We start from the raw sequence: 12650 nt of genomic DNA, 5'->3' as shown, positions 1-12650 counted from the left end.
TGTATCTAAAAGATACTGTTTTCTTGGTATTGTTCATTTCCTCTGGCTATGGCAATCTTTATGCCTCCTCCTGCACATGATTCCTTGATTTCTATGGTGAGGAATTTGATGAAGGCACCCCCTTTAAGACTATTACAAGATTTCTCACTCCCTGCACGTTGTCTGGCTGCGAGGCTCTGTTTTTGTTCCTGTCTACTGCAGGAAGAAGACCGTTTGCTTATGGCTGAGTGAGACACTGATGTATGAGCAGAATACTACCAGGAGCCATTTTATTGCTATATTCCTTAAGCAGCACAATCATATTTGATTTTCTCCAGATCCGTGATCTGTCTAGTCTCAAATTCCTGGCTACTCAAACAGTGGCAAGCATAGGTTCCATTTAATGGAGGGCATCTTAAATCCAACGAGCCAGTGGTTACTCCCACAGTTTATGCCACTATTGCACTATAATGAATACCTTTAAGCATAATGTCCTTTTGGAAGAGATAACAAGGAATTAGGAACCAAAACTCTTTTCTGGAATTCTGTGCCTTCACCAAAGATTCCTAAGCTCTCTATTTAATTTTCATGCACAGTCTTCTTTTATACTAGTGTAAAGATGCTCAACACTTAAACTCTGCAAAATTTTCCAAAGGACTGACTGTCATGTATACATAATTACGTACCACTTATATAAACAATACAGTTTGAACCCAGTTGTTTTGATACATCAATTTGGGAACTACCTTTGATGCTGTTTAAACTTGTATGACATGTAAATTTTAGGTTTTTAATAATTTATTGCTGGTTAATTGAAGAAATCATAGGCCTCATGTTAAGCATGTACATATGTATCTTGTTGTCACAATAGTCCTGTGTATGAGGCTTTAAAAGTCATCCTTATTTTACAAATGATAACAGTAGGACATAATTAAATTAATGAATTTGTCTTAGGATCATCCAAATAGGAACCTAAGACTTACAAAGTTTGAGATTTCCCAAGGTCATTTATAAAACTGTGACTCCAATCACAAGAGCAAAAGAGATTTAAAACCCATATTCTAACAGTTGAAACATTCCATCCCTTTTATTAATTCATTAATAACTGAGGAAGTTCAAAGCTAAATTGAGTCACAAATAAATAATTATTCAGTGCCATGAAATGGCACACAAAACTTAAGAATGTTACAAAAACAATTGGCTAAATAATGTTGCTTGTTAAAGTGCAAAAGATTTACTGACAATGTGGTGAGTCTATTGCTTTGTTCTTTTGAGAGTTGCTTAATGCACTATATTGTTGCACAGAACTTATGCCTTGGTATTCTATCTTATGATTTCACAGAAATCTTGTCTGAACTTGCATAATTACTTGGAGACCACCTTGAATCCTTACTTAATCAACGTCACCCTTGCAGCCAAAATGTGTAGCCAAACCCTTTGCCAGGATCAAGGCGTATGCTCGAGAAAATACTGGAACTCACACGACTATCTCCACTTGAGGCCGGAAAATTTCCAGATTCAGTTTGTGAAGAGTGGGAAGTATGAAATCCGAGGCAGTCCCACCCTGGTCGACCTGCAGTACTTTTCCAAACACTTCCATTGCAGCTGTTACTCCAACTTGGATTGTAAGGAGAGAGAGGACATGCAAGGTGTGAGCTCTGTCAGTGTGTGCATTGTTGAAGACATTTGCATTAATTCCTTTGTAATTTCAGAACCCCGTGCTCTACCAGAAAACTGGAAACACTCTTACTATGCTAATAGCAGCCAGTTAGGTATTACATCATCTGCCACAGTGAGGCCATGTGTGCCAAGGAAAGACGTCAGTGGGTATCTCTTTCTTCTCTCTATCTATTCACAGCATTTGAGACATTTGCTATAGGTTTTTGATCACTCAAAAAATTGGACATCATCTTTCAAAAAAAATCATTCTATATAAATAATCAAACTTCTGCTTTGAATTTCAGAGACAAAAATGTATATTCTTCAATCAAAAACTGATTGTAATGCTGTCATATTTTCAGGGTTAATGGGTTTCTGAGAAGAGTGAAGATTAAATAAAGTCAAGTTACTACAGATGAGTGTCTTTCAGCAATTTTTTTTTTTTTACAAATTTGCTACTGGTTAAAGCTTAGTAACATTTTTAGTAATTTATTATTGGTTAAAAATCAAGAAAATAAAATTTTATGTCACTTAAAATGAAATTTCCCAAGTGCTCTAACCTGCTGTAGCTATAATTTTAGCTCTTCTATCTTTAAAAAAAATATTTATTTTTAAGATTTATGGAAAAGTAAACCTTAATAAATGGTGATCTTATTTTTGACAGGACAATGTATTTCTGAAATTTATACTTGTAAAGCATTAAAACTGACTTCTCACTTCTGATTGTCAAGGTTAATTTGTGTGCCTAAAGTGGCTTTTTTCATTTAAGCACCCACTTGTTTGTTAACTTGCTTCATAAAGCTTTCACTGAGTACTCAATGACACTAAATCCTTGTAAAGGCGCATATTTCTTTCCACCAGTGAGTTTGTTATATGTTTAAAAATCAAATAAATGAATGTTGAGAATGACAACATAGAGTGTTTTCAGTGTTGTAGCGTGTTTGCAGGGCTCTGCCGTGAACATAAGAAGGTGAGAAGTCAGAGTGTCCTGAAAGAGATGAGGTGAAGGTGGGGTGAAGGGGTGAATACAAGTTCGTATGGGGGAGAAATACTTCAGCAGAGGGAAAAACTGCAAGTGCTTGTTAGCGTAACGCAAAGCAGAAGGTGATCAAATGAGGCAGTCTTCCTGACCCACACTCACATCTTTCTGCCTGCCCTGTTTTTTTCCCATTCACCCTCAACAACATGGCGTGTCCTGCCATGGACAGTCTCAGTCGGGTATAGGTCCTTGGGAATGGGAGTTCTCGAAGTGTCAGTGCACAAGGATTTGGCAAAATGACAAACAGAGTCAAACACAGAGGAATTTTGATCTGAGTGTACTTTGCAGGCAAGCAATCTAGATATTTATACACATTTTTTGAAACGTGGAGTACTTTGTAGTCACATATTTTCTTAACGTAGTTCCAAGGGAGTTGGTGAAGCAATCAGACATACACAGTATGAAGAACAGAACGCAACGTAATAGTGTTGTTGTCATTCTTAAGTCATTAGCTTGGTGTCAGTACGCATGCACCCTCTTTATCAAGGGTCAGTGTTCTCTCATTATGCCAGACATCTGTGTGCCAAGACAGTTTTTTCCTAGTTTTTTTTTTTTTTTATCTGAGCGCCAGTAGCTGGAGCTTTCTTAAACACTTGATTTGTAAGTCATAATATAAATTACTAACTGAAGGTTAATTCTTACCCATGTTTCTTTTAACAAGTGGAACAGAACGTGGTGGTGAACTCCGGGCCTGAATGGTCGTTGGCTGCAGTCCCATGTTAGGGAGTTACACGGAAGCGGTCATCATGTTTGAAAAGTTCTGATATGAGCGTAGGTTAGGAGAAAAATAAAGACAGAATATGCCAACACAATGAGAAAAAAGAAGGCTGCAGTCAGTTACCCCTGGCAGGAACATCAGACCCGTTCCAGGAGGCTCTCCCTGGGCAGGGGTCGTCGCCTCGGGTTGTGCAGTAACTTTTGTCACTCAGACTCCACTGGAGGGGTCATGAGAGTATCCAAGTTTTTGTCTCAAAAATAATTATTTACTTCTACTTTATGTGGATTATTGTGAAGGTGTCAGATGCCTTAGAACTAGAGATCGGGTATGAGTTGCTATGTGGGTGCCGGGAATTGAACCCTGGTCCTCTGGAAGAGCAGACAGTGCTCTTAACCACTGAGCCATCTCTCCAGCCCCATGTATCTATTTTTACATTCCTATTATAGTCCTGTTATATACACACAATGAGGGCAGTTAGTTGGTGACTTTTATTACAACTGTTTCTAGTGTGTGACAAGCAATCTCCGGGATTAAGGATGAGTCCATTGAATAATTGCTGTGTGAAAAAATGGGGACTTAGTACAAAGCTTTGAGCTTCGGAATGGTTACGGGCACTTTTCATGCCTTTAAGGTCTAGAGTCAATGCTGACTTTCTATTAACTGCATCCCTCACTTCCCAGTCCCTGTTAAGGTTTTGTTGCCAAAGCTATGTCTTCAAAAGTTAGTTATCAAAAAGAAATGGTTTGATAAAGTCAAATCAATGTTCAGGAGTTAGAAAGAATGAAGGCTGTAAAAATTGAAAAGAGATTTAGTACCTGAAGAAGTTGAAAAACAAATTTCAAATTTCATCCAGAGAGGTAACCAGGCTCAGTCTAGGCTTTTATAAGTCCAGGTACGGTTTACCTTTTCTTTTTTCTTTTTTTAAAATTAATTAATTAATTAACTCACTGACATACTGGTCATAGCCTCATCTCCTCAACTCCCAGTCTTCTACTCCCTCCGTCTCCCCCTCCCCTGCTCCTCAGAAAAGGGGAGTCCTCATTCCCACCGTCAAATTGTACCAGGGCTGAGCTTCTTCCCCTGTGGCCTGGCAAGGCAGTCCTGGCAGGGGAAAGTAATTAAAAAGCTGGCAAGATAGTCCTTGTTGGATAGCCTCTGTTCCCATTACTAGGGGACCCACATGTAGCCAGAGCTGCCTATCAGCTACATCTTTGTAGGGGACCTAGGTCCAGTCCATGCAAGGTCCTTGGTTGGTGCTTCAGTCTCAGCAGGTCCCTCTTATTTAGTTTGTTCTGTCGGCCACCTTCACGTCCTTTTCTCTTTCCCTCTATGTTTCCCCAAGGCTCCCTACACATTGCTCAATCTAGCTGTGAGTCTCAGCATCTGTTTCCAGGCACTGCTGGGTAAAGTTCCTCAGAAGACAAGTCTGCTTGACTCTACTCTGTGAGCATAGCAGAATATTGTTAATAGTGGCAAGGGTTGGTTCTCTCCCATGGTGTGGGCCTTGGGTTGGGTCAGGCGTTGGTTGGACCTTCCCTCACTCTTTGCTTTATCTTTATCCCTGCATATCTTGTAGGCAGGGTGAATTTTGAGTCAAAGGTTTCGTGGGTGGGTTGGTGTTCCCTCCCTCTACTAGAAGACTGAATGATACAATGTATGAAAAACATGACTTTAAACATAAGTCAAAAAATATCCTTAAGGAAATAGGAATGGGTATTTTCTGTTGACCATGGGGACACACTCACATTGTTGTTGCTGAATGGAATGTTGGACCAACATGGCTATGCTCCTGATAAAAAACATGCCAAGTAGAAAATTCGTCTCACTGGTCATATTTTATATAAAATATAATTGTTTATGACAAGGTTTGCAGAAGCAAATTGTATTTCCGTTTCAGTCAAGTGTTTTTTTTTTCAATTGTCATACTAACATCTGAGTCATGTAGAAAATAGCAAGGATTCTCTGCTCATCTTCCATGATAGAAGCACAAATAACAATGTCCACAGAATGTGGTACAAATATGGACAGTAAAATTACAGAGATTAAAGAACAGATTTTCACACAATTAATCAACACAACACTAAAAAGTAGAGTAACTTGCTTTATTCTGACAGTATTAGTTTGCTTGAGTGAAGATTACTTTTAAACAATCTGGTTTTCTCCAAAATCTTTTCCCTATCAGAGAGGAAAAGTGTTTTCGGCAGGGATGCAGCCCTGGAGAGGCCACCCATGTTCCAACATGTGGTCCTACATCCATGTACATTCAGGCAGAATTAAATGGATTTAGTGGATTGGGTTTTATTTTTCCTCACAGAAGTTGGGAATTAAATGTGGAGTGATGAGTCTGAGGTGGTGGGTTTAAAGGAAAATGAATGAAGATTGTGTTTGGTCAAAACATTTTATGAATCTATAAAATTTTCAGTGAAAAGTATGTGTTTTAAAAGAAGGACTTAAGTGTTTTTATTGAGCTGTACTCAAGACACACAAAAAGGGGTGATTTTCTCAAAACATGCCACACGGGTCACGTCATATATCTCAGTGGAGGATTGCTTTGCTAGTATGCATAGTCCTGAGTTACATACCAAATACCAGAAGAAAAGAAGAAAAGAAGGAAGGGAGAGAGAAGAGAGGGATAGAAGAAAGACAAAAAGAGGAAAGGAAGGAAGGAAAGAAAGAAGAATGACCTTGGAAGTGAATTTCGGGTGTAAGTGTGAGGTGTGTGTGTGTGTGTATGTGCATGCATGTGTGTGCATGCGTGCATGCATGTGTGTGTGCATGCGTGTGTGTGTGTGAGTGTGTGTGTGTGCATGCATGTGTGTGTGTGTGAGTGTGTGTGTGTGCATGCATGTGTGTGTGTGTGTGTGTGTGTGTGTGTGTGCATGTGCACGCGTGCTCCCGACATGTTTGAACAAGTCTGTGCTCATGTAGCAGGCGTGCTAGTGGTCATCTAGGAATTGCCAAGCTTGTTCCCAGGGAACGACAAAAGAAGTGACTGTCAGGAAAAGACAGGAGTCCAAGTGTCAGAAAGCGAGAGTAGCAGCTTTGTCCTTTCTGAGTGGCCTGTCTGGTCCGGCTTGGGTATCTAGTAGGGTCCTTGCATCCTCCCCTCCCACTAACGCTCCTTTTCATACGCTGAACCCCGTGCCTTCCTGCTGTTCCCGCTCACATTTTAGAAATAAGTTCTGGGAACAAGAAGTTGCCCTATCAGGGAGCTTGCTTTGGCATCCCTTGTCTGCCTATTTCCTCTAAGTCTCCTTCACCTGTGCACTTGCACTTGAGGGTGTGTGTGACGCTCAGAAGTCTGACTGCTTCCGCTGCTTCTCTATGTCATTTCTGAGACATGATATCTCATCACAGCAGAAACTGACTTTTGTGATATATACTAATATATATCTGTGGAGCCCCTGGAAATCTCCTACATCTATCCGACTGCCATTACTTGGTTACAGATATACGCCACCGCACCCAGCTGTTTTATGAGCTCCATGGCTCAGATGTACTCATTCTCACACGGCAAGAACTGCACCCCCTTAGTCCCCAGGCCACCAAGCCTTTATATATGCACTTAAATGTGTGTCTTTATCCTGGCGAACTGGTAATAATAAGTATCTGAGAAGGTAGTTTTGGAGAATTAATTCTCAACTTCTTTATCCTGTCCATACTGGTTCCATTTGAACTTGATACTTGTTCTGGTTAGTGTTACTATTGCTATGAGAGAACACCATGACCAAAAGCAAGTTGAGGAGGAAAGGGTTTATTGACTTACACTTCCACATTATAGTCCATCACTGAAGGAAGTCAGGACAGGAACTCAAGCAGGGCTGGAGCCTGGAGGCAGGAGCTGATGCCAAGAGCATGGCGGAGGGCCACAGACTTGCTTGCTCCAAAACCCCAAAGGTCTCTTCTGTGATTTATCTATAGGGGCTTCCCAATGGCTCCAAACAGCATCTCTATTTGCCACTGATGCCAAAAGTCCCATTTGGTCATCTGGAATATGGTGCAAGTGGTAAAACAGCTTGCACATCAGCCTGGACCTGTTGAAAGACATCTGTTGTTCCAGGCTGCGCTCAAATTTGGCAGCTTTCTTAGTCACTGGGCATATGGGTTGGAGAAACACAAGTGAGAACGGTGCTGTTTTCAGAATTCAAAATTAGGCCCAATAAACATTGTGCTTCTTTCTTGGTGGTGGGAGAAGCCAGGTGCAATAACTTATCCTTCGTCTCTGCATGCCACACATCACATTGGATGCCTAACAATTTTACTGAGGTGGAAGGCCCTTGACTTTTGGGTTATTTGCCACCCTCTAATGCTCGTATGTGTTACCCACAAGTCCAAAGTAGGTGTTACCTCCTGTATACAGTTCAATAAACATAATATTGGCAACTGAAAGAGAATTGCTTCTGTTTGTTCTTATAGACAGGTACTGAGGAAAAAACATTTATTAGATCAATAGCTGCATGCCATGTACTGGGAGATGTGATCATCTGCCCAAGTGAGGACACCACATCTGGTACAGACATTGCAGTTGGAGCCATTACTTGACTGAGTTTTCCATAGTCAGCTGTCGTTCTCCACAATCCATCTGTCTTCTGCAATGATCAGATAGGAGAGTTAAAGAGAAATGTAGTAGTGGGAACCATGACCTCTGCGTCTTTTACATCCTTGATGGTGGCACTAATGCCTCCAATTCCTCCAGAAATGTGATACTGTTTTTAATTTACTATTTTCCTTGCATGAGGGAGCTCCAAAGACTTCCAGTTAGGCTTTCTAACAGCAATAGTGTTCACTCCAGTGTGAGAATTAGTGCATCTTCTCGTGGCTAAGTAGGCCCCTAGAGGAGACATAGAAAATGTAGTCCATGAGAAGATGCCCTACTCTAGTAATTAATTTAATGTGTTTGCTAATTTATTCTATCTGAAGTCCAGAAATAAGTGTAGGAATGACTTAAGGGAGTTGGATATTGGGGGAAAGAACAAAAATGTGGATCAGGCTGAGGTGTTTATGGAATGCAGAATGGGTAGTAGAGAAAGGTGGTTATAAATACCAGCCACGGCCATGTGGCCAGCTGCAGAAATGAGGATTAGAATTGATGTGAGTCTTTCTGTAATACTTAAGGGTGTATTTGCACAGACATTTTTGTGTCTCATTCCCTTAATTTTTATGTAATATAGCTTCAATAAAGAGGATATTAGTGATTATCATAGTTAAGTTTGAGATAATAAAAGAATATCCCCCATGGGACATTGCCCCCTTTCTAAAATATATAATGTATTTGTGCTTGTATGAGGGACAGTTATGACATGTTAGGCATAAACATGGTCTGCCTAAATAGATGTGTCTTTATGTGAGATGTTTATGTTCAGCAAAATTATGACCTGATTATTGTTTTCATTTGAAAATTAGGCAAGACATAAGGTATGATTGTCAAGTTGACAAGAGGTGAAGTTGTGTGACTATTCTTGGTATTCAACTTGACTGCAACTGGAATTAACTAAAACCCAGCTGTCTGGGTACTCCTGTGAGGGTTTTGTTTTTAAATTAGAGTATTTGAAGTGGAAAGACCCACTTTTAATCTGGATCCTTTAGATCTTTTGAGGTTGTAAGATCCACCTTGTGTCTGGGCCACACCCTCTGCTGGAGCCTGTATAAAGAACACGGAAGAAGAAACCTTTGCTCTCTTTGATTGCTGGCTTTTACTTTCTCTGGAAAGTCTATTTTTTCCTACTGGCATTAGGGCCTACTTCTTCAGGATTCCAGTGTGTACTGAAGACCATTTGAGAGATCCAGTCTTGTATACTCCTCTAGAGAACCCTAGCAATTGTGTATAAACTGTGAATTCTGAGCTCATGAGTTCCTCCAAAGGAGAAAAGAAAGGGGTTTGTGTGGGGGTGATGGTGCTGGCATGGAGGCTGAAAAGGTGGAGAGGAAGAGAACTGGAAAGAGCTGGCGGTCTTTGCATTCACTGGGTCCATTGAGAGCATAGATTTGCATAGGATCATGAAGAACACTTGATGTGGACATAATAAGCTTTCAACTTTTTGTGAAGTCAAGATCAGTTTGAATGAATGCTTGGTTTGCTTCCCAAAAGAGTTACTGCTAACTTCCTCTCACTTTGATTCTGGCTTCATTTTATTGTGCTCTCTCTCTCTCTCTCTCTCTCTCTCTCTCTCTCTCTCTCTCTCTCTCTCTCTCTCTGTGTGTGTGTGTGTGTGTGTGTGTGTGTGTGTGTCTTACACTTGTGTGCCAGCCATTGGAGATTAGAAGAGAGTTAGCTCTTTTGCAACTGCAGTTTACAGGCAGATGTGAGTCATCCCATGTGGGTGCTGGGAACAGCACTTAGGTCCTCAAGAAGAACAGTTTTAACCTCTGAGCCATCTCTCCAGCCTTCTGAATTCTTTTCAGAAACAAAATTCTCTACCTTTTAAATTTAGATCCTTGAATAATCCCTTATACTATGTTATTCTGAAATCTTTTCTAGCATTGTAAATAAATGTCACTCATGGCTACATCATGAAACTTCAAATCCACATATTTCCTTCGGTATTATTTATTTTGCCATCACTTTCCTATAACACCATGGTGAAAAGAACTTATAGAAGAAAGGGATGAGTGTCTCTCATGGCATCAGGCCCCTCAGAGCTGGAGTAGGAAGCTGAGCGCTCACATTCCCAACTGCAGGCACAAAGGAGAGAGGGTAGATTGGAAGTAGGATGAGAATATGTGCTCCCAGAGCCTGCCCCGTAGTCACACTTCCTCCAGCAATGCCACATCCTAATGCACTGCCCTAAATGGTGCCACTAATTGGGAACCAAGTGTACAAATGCCTGAACCTAGAGGGACAATTTCTTGTTCGAACCACCACACCTTTCTTCACCTTACCAGCAATAGCTTCTGGCTATTTTTATAGCATGAAAATGTCTAGGCTTACGGATTCAAATGTATGCCTGTAGATTGACCATAATTTGAACTATGCGGTCCATAATTTTCTGTAACACATTCTTCCTATTAGTGAATGGGAATTCACTTTTAGTGCCTGTTTTAGTACATCTTGTGGTGATTATACCACACTCTCGTGTACCACTATTGTAACTTTTTAATAGGAATGTCTAACTGATAGAAATGCTATTTGCTTGAAATGTTTTTCTGTTTGAAAGTCTTTCAGTTCGCACCATGGGCATCTATATCTTAGCACAGTGTATGTGAGAAATTGGAATTGTTGGTGCACAGGGTAAATCCACAAGAACGTAGAAGGTTATGGTTGGATTATCTTCCTAACATTTTGCCCTGGCTAACTATCCTAACAGTACAGATGTGATGGCTGTTATTGTTGTCAACTGGACTACATGAGGAATTAACTAAAACCCAAATGGCTGGGTACCCTATGGGGGGTATTTTTCTTAAGTATTTGAAGTAGGTGACTCATGTTTAATTCAGATCTTTTGAGGTGGGAAGATCCACTTTGAATCTGGGCCACACTTTCTGTTGGCAGCCTATTTAAAGGACACGGAAGAAGGAAGCTTGACCTTTTTACCAGCTTGCACTTCCTCTTGCTGTAAAGTCCATTCCTTTACTGGCATTAGAGCTTATTTCTGTGGGTTTCTGGTTTGTATTGAGGACCAGCTGAGACATCCAGCCTCATGGACTGAACAACTACTGGATTCTTGGATCTTCTGTTGATAGCCATTGTTGGACTGGCTGGACCACAGTTTCTCTAAAGAACCCGTAATAGTCCTAGCACAATAGTGACTAACAGATGTCCACTTACTAACCAGACTTTGTCAAATTCTGTAGTCACTATCATCTGATAGCTGAAGTGACATTCCATATAAATTTCTTTCTTAAATAGTAATGCAAATTGACACATACATATACATAATATAACTGCTGATTTTTAATGCAGAAAAATAATACATCAAGAAGAGCTTTAAAATAAGTCATAAATCCAAATCTTTGTGTGAATTCCCATCTTTAGTAGCAGGAATCAAAGAGCAAGCCAGTGAATCCTGGTCCAACCATTAGTAAGCCATTGACTTAGGGTAAGTTACTGTTTCCTCAATCACAAAAGATCAAGTGTGAGAAGATGAGAGATAAACCAGTCAGCTGACATACTGCGCACACAGTGTCCAGTATCAAATAAGCGGCAGCAGCAGCTTAAAGGCCTTGACCTGCTTTCCACTACTCTTCTCATTGATGAGCTGAGGTTTGCATTGGGAATACAAAACCGGCTTGATGATTTTATTTAGAGGGAGAAGGATACAAAGTGAAATGTGTTTATAATGAGCATGTTTAACTTGACTAAAAATACAGATTAACATTCTCAGTGAGCTATTTAGTCATGTCAAATATTAAATGTGTGAATTATTTATTTGAAAACAGCACCCTCAGGGAATCTAATGACTGGTTATGGAAATATTATAGCTCAAAGTACTAAACCTATGTAAGATATATAGATACAAAAAAAAAAAAGATTGGGACAACATAGCTATGTAACTTTGAGGTATCTAATTATAAATGATTTTTTAAACCTCAATTAAAAATATGGAAAGTTAAAAAATGCTTCTGCTTACTATGTATTTTCTGGAATACTAGAATAACTAGAATATTAAGTGGTTCATTTTTACTGCTACTGGGACAAAATGCCTGACATGAGCAGCTTATGGGAAGGATGTATTTCATCCAGGTTGTCATTGTGGAGAGGATGTAGCTGCTAAAGTGGCTCCATTATAATGAGGGCAGCACATGGGTGATGTGTCCACATACATTCCAGATCAGGAGGCCAGCATTAAACGGGCAATAACTTGAATGACAAGCTTCAGGACACCCAGGTTTTCTAGCTAGCCTCTCTGTCAGGAAGATTTCATATTTCTGGTATTATGTATTCAAATACACCAGCCTGTAAAGGCTATTTTACACTCAAACCATAATGCTTAGTAAGGACTCATGAAACACACAACTGCAGAATCTACACACACATACACACACTACACATGCTCCATACATGAGTTAATATGGGGTGTCCTTAAAATGGGGAACAATGACTCTACTAAACACCACGGACTAAAATAAAAAGCCGAGTGGTAGGAATTGGTTACTTCTCTAGTTGTTAGCCATAGAGATCTCATAGATGACCAAGCATTACAGGCTATAGCCAGTGCTCTTTCTTGCTCTCTGGAACTTGACGGTAGAACCCCATTGCTGAAGACATCACACACTTGAATCACAGAACATGAAGAAATCAAGGTAGTGCTAATTGTG

At 40.1% G+C, this 12650-nt stretch overlaps 1 protein-coding gene across 2 annotated transcripts in view; it reads left to right on the top strand.

Annotated features, from left to right (window-relative positions):
• LOC311599717 (hyaluronidase-5-like) overlaps positions 1–2204 on the top strand; it is a 24159-nt gene extending 21955 nt beyond the window's left edge. For both annotated transcript variants that reach the window (XM_084785714.1, XM_084785715.1), the window contains exon 4: positions 1322–2204. In XM_084785714.1, the coding sequence (XP_084641840.1) occupies positions 1322–1858 (537 nt within the window). In that variant the 3' untranslated portion in view covers positions 1859–2204. The remainder of the gene's footprint in view (positions 1–1321) is intronic.
• Positions 2205–12650: the final 10446 nt, after the last annotated feature.

Source organism: Acomys minous (assembly GCF_964271855.1).
Source record: "Acomys minous genome assembly, chromosome: 6".
Taxonomy (NCBI): Eukaryota; Metazoa; Chordata; class Mammalia; order Rodentia; family Muridae; genus Acomys; species Acomys minous.
Note: the sequence above shows the minus strand (reverse complement) of the source record. Positions and strands in the feature narration are given on the sequence as shown.